Source organism: Jaculus jaculus, chromosome 13 (assembly GCF_020740685.1).
Source record: "Jaculus jaculus isolate mJacJac1 chromosome 13, mJacJac1.mat.Y.cur, whole genome shotgun sequence".
NCBI lineage: Eukaryota > Metazoa > Chordata > Mammalia > Rodentia > Dipodidae > Jaculus > Jaculus jaculus.
The window spans coordinates 70,442,627-70,457,806 of NC_059114.1; the positions used below are offsets into that span (position 1 = coordinate 70,442,627).

General features: G+C 35.4%; 1 protein-coding gene across 1 annotated transcript in view; it reads right to left on the minus strand.

Moving 5' to 3' along the window:
* Nucleotides 1-15,180, minus strand: part of Nipbl (NIPBL cohesin loading factor) — a 175,198-nt gene that overhangs the window by 85,547 nt on the left and 74,471 nt on the right. The window contains exons 2-5 of the mRNA XM_045132157.1: nt 9,396-9,538; nt 6,763-6,928; nt 4,670-4,797; nt 555-654 (exon numbers count right to left, since the gene is read on the minus strand). Of these exons, the coding sequence (XP_044988092.1) occupies nt 555-654; nt 4,670-4,797; nt 6,763-6,928; nt 9,396-9,459 (458 nt within the window). The 5' untranslated portion in view covers nt 9,460-9,538. The remainder of the gene's footprint in view (nt 1-554; nt 655-4,669; nt 4,798-6,762; nt 6,929-9,395; nt 9,539-15,180) is intronic.

Genomic DNA, 15,180 nt, shown 5'->3' on the forward strand with positions numbered 1-15,180 from the left:
CAAGGTGGCACATGTGTCTGGAGTTTGTTTGCAGTGGCTGGATGCCCTGGTGAGCCAATTCTCTCTTTTTCTCTGCCTGCTCTTCTTCCCTCTCTCAAATAAAGTAAATTAAAAAATTTAAAAAACTAAATTACTTTATCTAAATAAAAACCACTGTTATATTAAGAGATACAAAGCTATATTCCCTAAAATGAATTATATTCAACTATATTTTTCCATTTTTACTTCAAACACATAATTTTTTTTTTGAAAGTGGGTGCTAGAAATCAAACCCCAGAGCTTTCCATGTGCTAGGAAGCACTCTATCACTGAGCTACACTGCTGTCTAAAATACCAGTTACTTTACATATTTTTTGTCTATATAAAATTCAATTACTGGGTGTATTTCCAACATTTGCAGCATTTTATGGTTTTTCATGAGGACTATGAAATACTACAATTACTAACTTTATATAATTCACCATTGTTTAAATGTACATACTATATTTAGAAACATGTTTACCATAGAACATAATACTTAATAAATGATATTTACATATATATATATATATTACCTTGAGGGGCTATGTGAGATAGTGGTTTGTTGATAATTGGAAGATGCAGGACTACTGTGCATGGAATTCTGAGAAATTTTATACTGAGACATCATCATTCCTATGCAACACATAAAAATAATGAATATTATTTTCTTACAGTAAAGTATTCCTTATATTTAACTCAGATGTTTGTTTATAACCATTCAGAAGTTCTTTTTTTTCTGAGTAATGTTTTCATTTTCGAAAAGCAAAATGTAGATACTAGTAAACTAAGTTTTGAACACAATTAATTTTATAAAAACATCATTTTCCATACAACTAATTTAGTATTGAAAGCAGATAAGAATACTAGCTTTTGCAGTGTCAGGGATCAAACATAGGGCCTCATGCATAAAAGGCAAATCTACCACTGAGATTCCTACCCTGGCATGATTCCTACCCATTTTCTCCAACATGTTACCAATGTATTCCACATTCTATCATTTTCCCTTAAAACTGAAAAGAGTTTTTAAAAGTCATGTTATCTAGCCTGTGATCAAATACTCTACTTTCTTCTAACATAGGTCTCTGGGTAGTTTACTATTGGTGATAGTATGTGGATGTGAGTACTTTATCATCTACCTCTCCCACACTCAGGAGCTGAGAAGTCATTGTTTCATTGTTGTTCAGTCCTAAATGATACAGTATTGATCCCAGGTTTTAAAAGCCCAAAGTTTAAATTTCTGCATTTTACATGTAAAAGTTGTTTTTTTTTTTTTTTTTTTTTTTTTTAAATACAGAAGAGTGTACCTGTTCCTTTTCCAAAGGAACATTTCTGCCATTTACTAGGGATGAATTGGCTATTTCACTGATGAATAAAGACATTAGAATAGCTGTCATATTCTCATTTTTCAAGCTGGGTACAGCTCCTTAGTTGGTAGACACATGTCATTTTGCTCAATAGCAGCAGAAAAATTCAGTTATTTAAATTAAAGATAAAAATCTATGATTAAGGTTAGGGAGATTGCTCAGAGGGTTAAAGATGCTTGCTTGCAAAGCCTGCCAGCTCAAGTTTGATTCCCCAGTACCCATGTAAAGCCAGAAGCATAATGTGGAGCATGCTTCTGGAGTTCGTATGCTGCCACAAGAGGCCATGGCATATCCACAGTCAGTCAGTCAGTTTGGGGAGTGGTGGCTATAAGTGCAAATTATATTCCCAAATTTCATTTTCTGCTATTGACATTAAGAGTACCTTTCATCAGAAATATTCAAACAAAAGTCCTATTTTCATTTGCCAGGAATACTATAGAAAGGACAATAAAATTAGTGGTAGAATGAAATTGGCTCTGATATTATGTTTTATTATGAATATGGATAGTCCAAATTTCAAATTTTGAGCTTTCTTTTCCAAGTGAAATTCAATAGATTTCAGGAAAATAGAGGCAAAAGGTAAAGGGAGACAAGACCATAAACTATATAAAATACATACATTTATATAAATTGATGAAAAGCATAATTTCAAAATTCAGTACAAAGTAATTTTGTTCTATAACTCAATAATTTAACAACCATAATTATTGTTACTGATTTTTTTGTTTCTTGGTCAAATGAGAAAGCAAAACCATGAGATGTGATTTAAAATTTTTCTCCCTTTCAAACATTGGAGAGGTAGACACAGAAATAATATGAGTGCTATTCTCACTGCTAGCCAGAAAACTGTCTCTGTAGATGTGGTGGCAGACATGTGGGAGGCTCAGAACTCATCAACACAGAAAGCTCTAAGAGACTAGTGAGAGCTCAACACTAAAGGAGACTTCTACCACATCCTACAAGGCTCAGTCAGGGAATATTGTAGAAGGGAACTGGGAAGAATGTAAGCGCCACAGGGGACTTAGGTGTACTCTGAGGCACTGTCCTTCTGCTATGAACTAATCCATACCCATGATGGTTACTGATAACCCCACAAAACCAGCACAGTTCTGAATACATCAACATTTTGACATGGACAATGGAGGAGAGCAAAACGAATGAGACAACAGGACAAAGGGGAGAATACCTTCAAAGAGGAGGGTACTCAGGGGCTAAAGGGTTGGGGAGGGGACCATAAAGGATAAAGGGACGGGAACACAAATTACTATGTGTTCATATATTAAAAGTTCTCAATAAAAATTTATTTTTTCTCATACAAAACTAATAAAAAATTATTTTTTCTCCCTCTCAAGTAACAAGTTATCATTGTGGAGAAATGAAATTACTAGTTCGAAAGCAATGGCTTTTTCTTTTCCTTTCGAGGTAGGGTCTCACGTTACCTCAGGCTGACCTGGAATTCACTATGCAGTCTCAGGGTGGCCTTGAACTCATGGCGATCCTCCTACCTCTGCCTCCCAAGTGCTGGGACTAAAGGCATGCGCCACCACGCCCAGCCCAGCAATGGCTTTTTCAATAAAAGGCCAATGAAAAATCTGAATAGTCCTTTTTGATTAGCCCAGCATTTTCTCCAAGTGTGATTTACATTTACATTTAGGAAGAAGTAAAAAATAACCTTTTAAACATTTTAAGCCTATCACATACGAAATGCTTTTAAAAATCACAACATAGAGCTAACTAATTTCTAAAATGCTAGTGTATCATTTAATGTAACAGGATATATAGAAATTAAATATTTTGAACTAGAAAGTATACATAAAACCAAACACAAAATGTGTAATTTAAAGATGAATGCGCTAAACCTTTTATTAGAGTTATTTACTATCCAAATTAAATACTGAAAAATACAGATTAGGGGCTGGAGAGACAGCTCAGTGGTTAGGGCCTTGCTTTCAAAGCTGGATGCCCTGGGTTCAATTCTGCAGTACCCAGATAAAGCCAGATGCACAAAGTGGTGCATGCATCTGAAATTTGTATGAAGTGGCAGGAGGCCCTTGGCATGCCCATTCTCTCTCTCATATACAAATATTAAAAATGGATTATAAAAAACATAGTATTACTATCATTGGATGGTTTTCCTTTATCCAAAATCATACTTATATTCTCCTAAACTTAGTACCCATGTCTTTCTTGTAATCAACTATCTTTCTATTTCCTTTTAAATCCAGCTTTTAATATCCTTTCACCATTCCTACTATCTCCTACTAAAATAATCTAGTTTATTGGCTCTGGTAAATCAGTAGCCCAGCATTCTCTATCTATAACTTGAAAGGTATGTTGGGCAGAGACAATTTTGGGAAATGTATAGTAACTATGTAATTGTTCTTAAAAATATTTGCACAGACAGATGCAAACAAAAGCAACCATTATATTATTTTAGAATTAAGCATGAGCCCAAGCATGCATGCATGTATGCACACACACACACACACTCATGCATACCCCTAGGGAATCAGAACAGGAGCTCTATAGGGATACTGTCCACAAAGGAGATCAGAGTGAATTTGGTAATATCTTTAAATATTAACCAATTAGTTGACTTGGACCTTCCAGAACTGTCTAAAACTACATCTTTCCTATTTTAATCCTGACAGCCATGCAAGCACTTGGATTTGCCAATTTCAGTAAGTTCTGGAACAAATTAATGCTTATATATCAAAGATATGAGAGAATATAAAAAAAACTTAAGTGTTAGATATATTTTTGTGATTTTTATAATATCTAAAATAAATCAGTTTCTTAATAACTCTATAAACCAGTGTTTTGTTGTCTAGTCAATAAGAGGGTTAAAGCAATTACTAAATGATTATAAACATAGCCACAACTGTTTCTAAAAATAACAGTAATTATTAAGATATGTATTACATGTCCAAAAGCTTTGCAAATATTTTCATTATTTAATTAATGAAACACTTCTTTAAAATCAAGCCTATGATTTTCTAAAATTTCTAAAGCTCACTGAATAAACTAATGTATTTCAAGATAATCTCCCACCCCAGCAGAGTCTCAAAGCTTAGTGTCTAATTCCCAAGGAATTTAATTACATGTTAAATCACAAGAATATTACCAGTTTAAATTTCCTTCTTGTTCTAGACTTAAGGTATAAACAGGCATTCCTAGGTGTTGTGCCAGTTCGTTAAAGACATTTGAAATTTAATTATGCATAAAACAACTTCTGATATGACCCATAAAAATATCCTATGAAATGTAACTATTAAGAACCTCACCACTTTGTACATATCTGTTCTGCATGCTTTTCTCCCTGAAAACATTAGGGCTCCTTGCCAGGACGGCCTGCAACAAGACTGGAATATCGCCTTCAGGATCATCACTGCCAAGGTTATCTTTCAACTCTCTGGCATTAAAAAAACATAAATAAAAAATTAAAATCATGCATGATTGATTTATTGAGAAGATGTATAGAATAAAAACAAATGACTTGTATAGGTTCAAGAGTACAGATTTTCAAAGGTGCCATGCCCAGAAGAAATAAAATTACCAAAATGATAGAAGTTGCTCTAAAGGACAAGCTCATCCCCTGTTTTATTTTACATTTGCATGGTGAGCTTAAGCTATTATTTTATGGAGCTATAAGAATGTTCATATTAATTCTGAAATATAAATAGCAGTCTATTGTGAACTACTCAAAATAATGGAATGAATGAAGTATAATAATGCAATGAAATTGACATTTGGACTTACGATCTTTTCTCTCTTTTACATCTAAAAATGAGTGATCTGACTTGCCACAATGATTAAGATCATAGATTATTTTCCTGTTTTATACTATTTTTCCTTACTAAATAAAATCACATTACAAGTCAGAACCAAACAATGGTTAATTATAGTAATAAGTCTCAATAAACATCAAAGCACAAATTAAATCACAACTATGGCTAATTTAGAAAAAAGGATTGCTCTTAATTTCACACTCTACATATCACTGTTCTATACTCATTGGAGTAATCAGTAAAGACCTATGATGATGGTGCTTAGCAATAAGACTCAGAGAGCATTCTTACAGAGAACCAATAAAATAAGTCCTAACTGTATATGTGCTATTTTCCTTTTATCTCTTTAAATATTCAGTTAAAACTGTTGAATAAGTACATACAGGCATAAACAATGATATATCATTTACACACTGGAATAACTACAGTGACAAAATATGAGTATATTTCTTTCTATTTTAATCAACCACTTCTTAGTTTTTCCACCAGACAACCCACATTTAGTAAGTAGTTCATTTTAGAGTTAACTCTGAAAATGGCCCCCAAACAGGCACTATATCAAATATACTTTATTTTTGCTCCTCTAAATGTCTAATCTTTAAATGGAAAAAAAAAAACCAAAATAGAAGAGTATATGAGTAGTACTGTATATAATCTGTGTTACAAAGGGTTAAGAATGACAGATTTCACTTTTCTAATATGTTTTATGTTGTTATGGTAAACATGCATTTTTGTTGTAGTGAAAAATGCATTTCATGTACAGTCGATTTTAAAAGTTGAAAATATATACCTATGTTCCAATGCTACAGTACATTCTAAGAAAAACTAGTCCCAGATTCTCTTGCTTCCCATGAAATTAGATCTTGTATTCCTATTATATTTCTCATAAAAATATGTTAAGTCAATTCCAAATAAATCCAGCATCATAGTCCAGTGTATAGAAATTGTATTTACCCTAGCAACACCAGGAACAGGCGAGATAGCTTTATGAGCAAATTTAAATCTCTGTGCAGCCGATCCCCAGATTATCTCAAAAGAACTGAAAAGATTTTCGTAGAGTTTACATGTGTCTAAACTATTGTCTAAGTAAATATGGCCTACTTAAATCTCATTAATGTCTCCTCAAAGTAAGGCTATACTCTCCCTTGGATGCTAACATTTTTTTAAAAGTATGAACTGGCATGGTAGTCTTAGGACTATAATTTTAGTTCTTGGGAGGATGAAGCAGGAGGATCACTGTGAGTCAGAGGCCAGCCTAGTGCACATAGTGAGTTCTAGGACAGGCTGGGTTACAGAATGAGAACTTGTCTCATAAAACAAAAAATCCAAAAGTGAGCTGGGGGTACAACTTAGCTGGTAGAGTGTTTGCCTGGCAAGAACAAGACCCTGAGTTTGACTCTCAACACTGCATCAACCTAGTATGGTGACTCATTCCTATAATCCTAGCATTTGGGAGGTAGAGGTAGGAAAATCAGAACTTCACAAGATCAATCTGGACTATATGAGACCTTTCCTTAAAAACAGGAATACTGATTACCTTCCTAAGAACAAAACTTTTTACTTTTAGATGAGAACCTGATCATACTTACATGTGATCTGTTGATACCTGGTTGAGGCTATGGACAAGCTGTGAAACCAAATTGTCATCCCTACAGGCCAAAAGGCAGTTCACCTCTTCTGCTATTCGTGCATTAAAGAGAAGGCTCTTTGTAGTTGTAGCAGGTAAAGGAGAAGGAAGAGGCAGCTGGTTCAGGACTATTTGAAATAAAATAAGATTATTAGAACTTGACTGAAAGAAGTCTCTTTAGTGTTTAGAAATATACTTTGGAACCAAAAATGTTACAAATACCAATGTGATAAATGATTTAAAAACATTATTTCCAACAAATCTCAAATCTACCCCAGAAACTACTCTTGTCCAAACATTATGGGCCATAATAGATAATATTAAGATAGAAATTTAGCTCCTTTATATTCATGCTTAATTTTCATTTATTAAATTTTAAGTCAGTAGGGTTGGAGAAATGGCTAAGTGGTTAAGGCACTTGCCTGTAAAAACTAATGACCTGGGTTTGACTCCCCAGGACCCATGTAAAGCCAGATGGACAAAGTGGTGCATGCATCTGGAGTGTGTCTGCAGTGGCTAGATGCTTTGGCACATCCCATTCTGTCTCTGCTTACAATAAATAAGTAAAAATATTTTAAAATTTATTTTATTAACTAAATAAATCATTATCCAAAGGGGTAAGACTAAAAAGCTAAGTCACTTTCAGAGTACCTATTCTTTACTTTAGTTTATTCTTTCTTACAAAATCTGATCAGTAGTACTTTCAAACCAGGTGATGATACCTATCTCTACATTACTTTAATATGTAATGTTAATTTTTAAAAAATATTTTATTTTTATTTATTTGACAGAGAAAGAGGGAGAGAGAGAGAGAGAGAGAAAGAGACAGAAACAGAGAGAAAGAGAGAGAATGGGCTTCCAGCCACTGCAAACGAACTCAAGATGCGTGCACTCCCTTGTGCATCTGGCTAACGTGGGTCCTGGGGAATCGAACCTGGGTCCTTTGGCTTTGCAGGCAAACAACTTAACTGCTAAGCCATCCCTCCATCCCTGTAATGCTATTTTTTAAAACTTCAGAATGTACAAAAATAAACAGTTGACAGTAACAGAACATGCATAGCTTTCTTAAAAGAATAAGGAATCCTAGTCTAACTTAAAAAAATCCTTAAACAGTTTTCTCCTCTGCATTCTACTCTAGTAGCAAACAGAAAATAAATGTTTTTCAGAACTTTTCACTTAATGTGAAAAGACATAATGTGAAACTTAATGTCACTCCATAATAGAAACTTGCTTGCCTAAAAATTAAGAAAACTCATAAAAATATGAGGCTTCATGTCTAATCAACTCTATATTACCACATTGCCATCCCATCAGGCATAGCACTTTTTATAATAAACACAAAATCCCTGATCATTACTTAAAAGGGCAGATTGGGCAGACAGGCTTTAAAGACATAAGGAATATCAAAGGTAATAGGAAGAAAAACCAAAGTAGTGCATATAATTCTGCACCTCTGTATCAAACATTTTTGTCTTAATTTTGACAAATAAAAACAAAAGCCAATTTCAAAAGATTTTTCCTACACCTACTTTCTTATCAATTCAAACCTTATAAACTACTAGTAGTAGGTTTATTTTTTGTAAATTTTGTAAAAATTTACAAAAACAAGGATACTTTTCACAAGTTAAAACAGTTCTTGAATTAATTTCTCCTAGCTTCATCATCATTATTATATATTATTATTATTATCTTCCATAATGCTATAGAGAAAGTAAAGTATGAAATTTCACATTCTATCTTTACTCACCCAGCTCTTTTCCATCTATCACGGTAAGTTGACAAAGGAATTAATACTGAGTATAGATTTGCATATTGCCAAAAACAAACAGGAGTACCCACCCAAGGAATGAATCCCTCAAATTTTGTTTCATTCACTAAATGTTCAAACATTAATTTTTATATTCCTTACTGCTCACTGTATATTGCTATGACCTACTTGAACAGATTGTCCAATTGAATGTCAAAATAGCTACCACTAAAAATTGGGTAAGGTCCTGTTAAACTTCTTATTTCAAAGATAGTTTCAGTTATTCTTTCTCTTTTTAAAAATTTATTTCCAAAGAGAGAAAGAGAATGAGAATGAATATGTATATGGGCATACCAGGGCTTCTAGCCTCTGCAAACAAACTCCAGATGCATGTGTGTCACTCTGCGTAAGTGGCTTTATCTGGGTACTAGGGAATCAAACTCAGGTCATTAGGCTTTGTAAGCAAGTGCCTTAACTGGGGAGTCTTCTCTCCAGCCCTCAGTTATCCTTTCTACAAATGCTGTTGAACAAGTCCTTGTTAGTTTCTGACTGTAAACATTTGCTTCCTTTGTTTTGGCATTTCTAAAAGTATGTATGTATTATTTTTATATTCATCCCTTACTCAATAAGGTCCTTTATATATCACACTATCATTTCTTTATGAGACCTCAGGAGGAAACAGAAATTAATATGCATAATTATCTGGCAACATTAGTTTAGCTACTTCCAAATATATGCCAAAGTATTTTTGTAACTTATGACATTAAAGGCAATTTTTGTAGTCATGTCTCTAAAACTGAATGTTAACACACAGTAGAACTTAAAGTAGACAAATTAGACACACTTACGGTCTGTGAGACTAGCAATCCCCGCAAGAGTAGTTATGGGGACATGGGGCATATCCCCATTCATCCTGAAGTTCTGGAATGGTGTTGCCTATGAAAGTACTTAGTTCAGGTGCCAGCTGTCATTACTTCCCATTTCCCAAACACTGTAACACACAAAGAACAGAGAATTATTTTTAGAACTATCACACATATATTAATATTAGGAAAATGCTAAGTCAACTAAAATAAGTTTCTTTTTGCTTTTTCAACCAATTTAATAAAACATCATTATCCATGTATACTACTTACCATCCTTTATACATTGAAAATGCTTTGCACACATTGCTTTAGACTTTGCAACAACCCAGGTAAAGTAGGTGCTATTATTTTCTATATTTTCTTGATAAATAAGAGAGTCTACAGTAAGTAGCAAAATCAGAATCTGAACTTTCACAGTCTAGCTCGAGTCTCCTTTATTTCCCCCCTTTCTGTGTGTATAGTGATAACACACTTTTTGCCATGCTAGGGATCCAATTCATGGTCTTACACATGCTAGGAAAATTCTCAACCATTAAACTATAAATCTTAGCCCCAGTTTTTCTAATATTTCAATATCTCATAGCAAAATATTCTAGGATGGCTGGGGATGGTGACACACACCTTTAATTCCAGCATGTAGGAGGCAGAGGTAAAAGGATCACTGTGAGTTCAAGGCCAGCCTAGAACTACAGAATGAGTTCCAAGTCAGCCTGGGCTAGAGTGAGACCTCACCTCAAAAAAATAGAAAAAACAATCCTAGGATATCAACATACAGAAATAATATCAGACTGGGGATTTAGTTCAGTGGTAGAGTGCTTGTCTAGCCTATGCAATACCCTGGGCTGAATCCCCAGGACTACAAGAAAAACCAAACCAACCAAACAAAATACCTAAAGTAAGTGGATTTTTTTTGTTTGTTTGTTTTTTGTTTTTCGAGGTAGGGTCTCACTCTGGTCCAGGCTGACCTGGAATTAACTCTGTAGTCTCAGGATGGCCTTGAACTCATGGCGATCCTCCTACCTCTGCTTCCCGAGTGCTGGGATTTTCCTTTTTAATTTGCTGTGGTGCAGGCCAGACACTGATGATGGTTATCTTTGACAACCCCTAAATCTTACTGAGCCAAAATCTCTCATTGAACCCAGAGATCATTCATTCTGGTAGTTTAAGCTAGTCAAGCTAGTCAGCTTGTCCCAGGGGTTGACTTGTCTCTGCCTCCTGAAAACTGGGATTACATGCATGGTCCTCTATGCTTTACTTAAAAAAAATTTTTTTGGGGGGGTATTTTTATTTATTTATTTATTTGAGAGCAACAGAGAGAGAAAGAGGCAGAAAGAGAGAGGGAGAGAGAGAATGGGTGCACCAGGGTCTCCAGCCATTGCAAATGAACTCCAGATGCATGCAACCCCTTGTGCATCTGGCACAGTCCTGGGGAATCGCACCTCGAACCGGGGTCCTTAGGCTTCACAGGTAAGCGCTTAACTGCTAAGCCATCTCACCAGCCCTATGCTTTACTGTTTACCTGGGTACTGGAGATCTAAACTCAGATTTGTGTGGAAAGCACTTTACTGATCAAGCCATTTCCCTAACCCTAGAGTCATCTTAATCACTGCACTGTAAAGCTAGAGTACAACACTCAATAAACCTTAAAAAGCAACTAGAATTTCTTTCCAAATGCAAAACACATAAAAATTCTTACTTAATTATCTGGCTTCAACTTACCTGTCTACCTAGATCTCCTGCCACTTTTCTTACATGCCACTTGCCCCTTTACTAAGCTATCTAACTAGACTCTCCTAAATTCACCTTATGTTTTCCAATATGTATTTATTTCCATAAAATATTCTCCTATTCAGGAAGACCATACAGGGTAAGTTTAAATTACTTTATGAAACCTCAAATTGAGCCAAAAGTCATTTTAAGTACCTTACTCTAAATTCATGATATTTACTACCCAATATTCTTTTGGCAACTAATTATATATTGCTTCATGACCTCTTTGAATCCTTCTTTCTTTCTCTTTCCCCTGGCCTTTCTTCACTTTTGTAACATCTTTAATCCCTCCCTTCTTTCAAAAAATTAATTAACTTATTTATTTGTGTTTGCATGCACATATGTATAGATGGTATCTGTGTTCCGCATTTTTTGCGATAAAACTGTCAGACTTACTCTTTCTCCTTTTATAGGTACATTGGGATCACAAATGCATTTGCCACTTTGCAACAGGGCTTTGTAAACTAAGTATGGGACAGCAGGCTTTATAAGTAAGCACTTTTAACTGCTGAAGTATCTTCCTAGCCATTTTTGTTTTATAAATGCACAGCTCACCTCAAAATCACTATACAAATTCAAGCTATGAGTGACTTAAGTTCCTGATCCTCCTATCTCTACCTATTGAGGATTATAGGCATGTCACCACTTCCAGATTATGGAGTACTAGAGATTGAACCTGAGGCTTCATGCATGATAGGCAAACACGCTTATCACTGAGCTGAATCTCCATACCTCTATTCCATTTTTTTTTTTTCAAGGTAAGGTCTCACTCTGGTCCAGGCTGACCTGAAATTAACTATGTAGTCTCAGGGTGACCTCGAACTTACGGCGATCCTTCCACCTCTGCCTCCCAAGTGCTGGGATTAAAGGCATGTACCACCACACCCGGGGCTCTATTTCATTTTTTGAGATGTAGTCTCACTATGTAGTCAATCTGGCCTGGAACTCACTAAATGTAGTTCATAAAGGTCTCAACTCAAGACTCTCTTGCATTAGCTTCAGTGTGTCACATGGCTTGTCCTGATTCATTTTTGCATGATTACTTAATTTAATGTACACTGTCTACATGCTACTTATAAAAATTAATTACAGGCTGGAGAAATGGCTTAGTAGTTAAGGCACTTGCCTACAAAGCCTAAAGACCCACGTTTGACTCTCTAGGCCCCACATAAACCATACGCAAGTGTGCAAGGCTGTACATGTGCACTAGGTGGCACGTGCATCTGGAGTTTGATTACAGCATCTGGAGGCCCTGGTTTGCCAATTCTCTCTCATTCTTGCTTTCTTGCATTAAAATAAAAAAAACAAAAAAGGCCAGTCCATTGGGCCTGCCTCCAAAAAAATTTAAAAAAATTTAATCACATGAACAGTGAAATGTATACACTGACATTTTAAAATCTTTCACAAACAACTTAATTGTTCAAATAATATATTGTCATGATGTAATTCATCTTCTTTTTCCATAAACACACATACCATACAAAACTGTTGAACATCTTGTCAATGTCCCCAGATTTTTTTCATGTTGGTTTCAACATATGATTTTTGGAACATCTATACTTCCTTTAACAACGCTTGTGTAAGTTTTCTGTAAGCAAGATAACATAGTTATCTTGGCAATCTGCATGTTAATTAAAGATGTGCTTTTATTAAGTTAGTCTATAATTAACAAACAGAAGTATATACTATATCAATTAAAGCAAAGGGTAAAAATAAAAAACTGAATTGTTTTTTTTTTATTTCTTTTGTTTTGTTTATAGTGCTGGGAATTGAACTATGGGACTCAGGCAAGTGTTCTATCACTGAGTTGCACCCCTCAGAAATTATTTTTAGTTTAAATGCTTCAATTCTTTTTAGCATATGTATATTTGTATGGCATGTACGTATGCATGTTTCTCTCCATGAGTGCATGTGTTTGGTGGTCAGAGGTGGAGCCTGTGTCTCTCAACCTCTCTCTCCACTTATCTTCAGACTGGGTTTTTCAGTGAACCCAGTGCTCACTGATTCAGCTAGACAAGCTATACAGCCAGCTCAGGAGGGGTCCTTCTGTCTCTGCCTTTAGAGTACAGGAATTACAGAAGCACAGCCCAGCATTTTACGTGGATGCTGGAAGATCAGAACTGAGGTCTTCATCTTGCACAAGCGCTTTACCCACTGAGCCATCTCCTCAGCCCTAAATGCTGTCGTTTTGAACACTGAATTTGGTAGTTGGTTACTTTTAAGAAAACTTCTAATTTTTTGAGTTGCAATCTTCAAAACAAATGACCTAACAACTTTCCTTATTCATGTATCTTAACACAACTAGTGTTTGCCTGTGATGCCTAAGGACCCTGGTTCAAGGCTTGATTCCCTAGGACCCACGTTAGCCAGATGCACAAGGGGGTGCACGCATCTGGAATTTGTTTGCAGTGGCTGGAGGTCCTGAACACCCATTATCTCTCTATATATATCTGCCTCTTTCTCTCTGTCGCTCTCAACTAACTAAATAAAAATGAACAAAAATTCCCCTTTAAAAAAAGTGCATGCTTGTCGGGCGTGGTGGCTCATGCTTTTAATCCCAGCACTTGGGAGGCAGAGGTAGGAGAATCGCCGAGAGTTCGAGGCCACCCTGAGACTACATAGTTAATTCCAGGTCAGCCTGGACCAGAGTGAGATCCTACCTCAAAAAAAAAAAAAAAAAAATAAATAAATAAAAAATTGGAAAGCTGGATGGCCCAGGTTTGAGTCCACATTAACCATGTAAAGACAGATGCACAAAGTGGGGCACCCATCTGGAGTTTCTTTGCAGTGGCTGAAGGGTCTGAAGTACCCTCCTATTCCATCTCTCTTAAATAAGTTTTTTAAAGTACATATAATGTGCTGGAGAGATGACTTAGCAGTTAAGGTGTTTGCTTACAAAGCCAAAGGACCCACCCAGGATCAATTCACCAGGACCTATGTAAGCCAGATGCTCAAGGTGGCGAATGCATCTGAAGTTCATTTCCAGTGGCTGGAAGCCCTGGCACATCCATATTCATATTCTCTCTCTCAAATAAATAAATAAAATATTTTAAAAGTACATACATAATATAAAGAATTATATTCTTCTACAAATATTTTACTGTATTAAAAAGGACATAAAATATAAATGTACAAGTTGGCATTCATACAACATACATGCACAAACACACACACACATCCCTTTCTTAGATGGATGACCGACACAAAATTTTCTGTTAAGTCTACTGAAAAAGAATTGAACAGAGGGCTGGAGAGATGGCTTAGCGGTTAAGTGCTTGCCTGTGAAGCCTAAAGACCCTGGTTCGAGGCTTGATTTCCCAGGACCCACATTAGCCAGATGCACAAGGGGGTGCACACATCTGGAGTTTGTTTGCATTGGCTGGAGGCCCTGGTGCGCCCATTCTCTCTCTCTCTCTCTCTGCCTCTTTCTCTCTGTCGCTCTCAAATAAATAAAAAAATTTTTAAAAAAATACTGAAAAGAGTAGAGGAAAGTCTTTGTGCTACAGGGTAGACTACTCTTTAATTTGATTTTCTAACAATCACTGAAGAAAATTAATATAATACTATATTTATCAATGACATCAAACATTTTAAAAACAGGTAAGAATATGAAACCTGCTAGGTCACCAAAACACAATGAATTAGTAAATTCCATTTTACTCTTAGATATTACTGAAAGCAAATTATTTTCAGAATATAAAACACCTTTCTATTCACATACAGATCAACCATTGTACAGGCAAATGGTCATATATAAGCAGATTTGATTCAGAACATAGAAACTTATGAAAAATATGCTGGTAGTTTCTTTTATGGGAAAATCTCACTTTATTCTGTTTCCATAAGTAATATGTAAAACAGATTCAACCCCAGGCTAGGAATTTTAGTCTAAAAATAACTTATGTAGTTACATATACGAACTGGAAGTGTAGTAAGTTCAACCACAAGAATATTTTCCTTAAGTTATATAACAATCTAAATACTTTGACGCCAACTC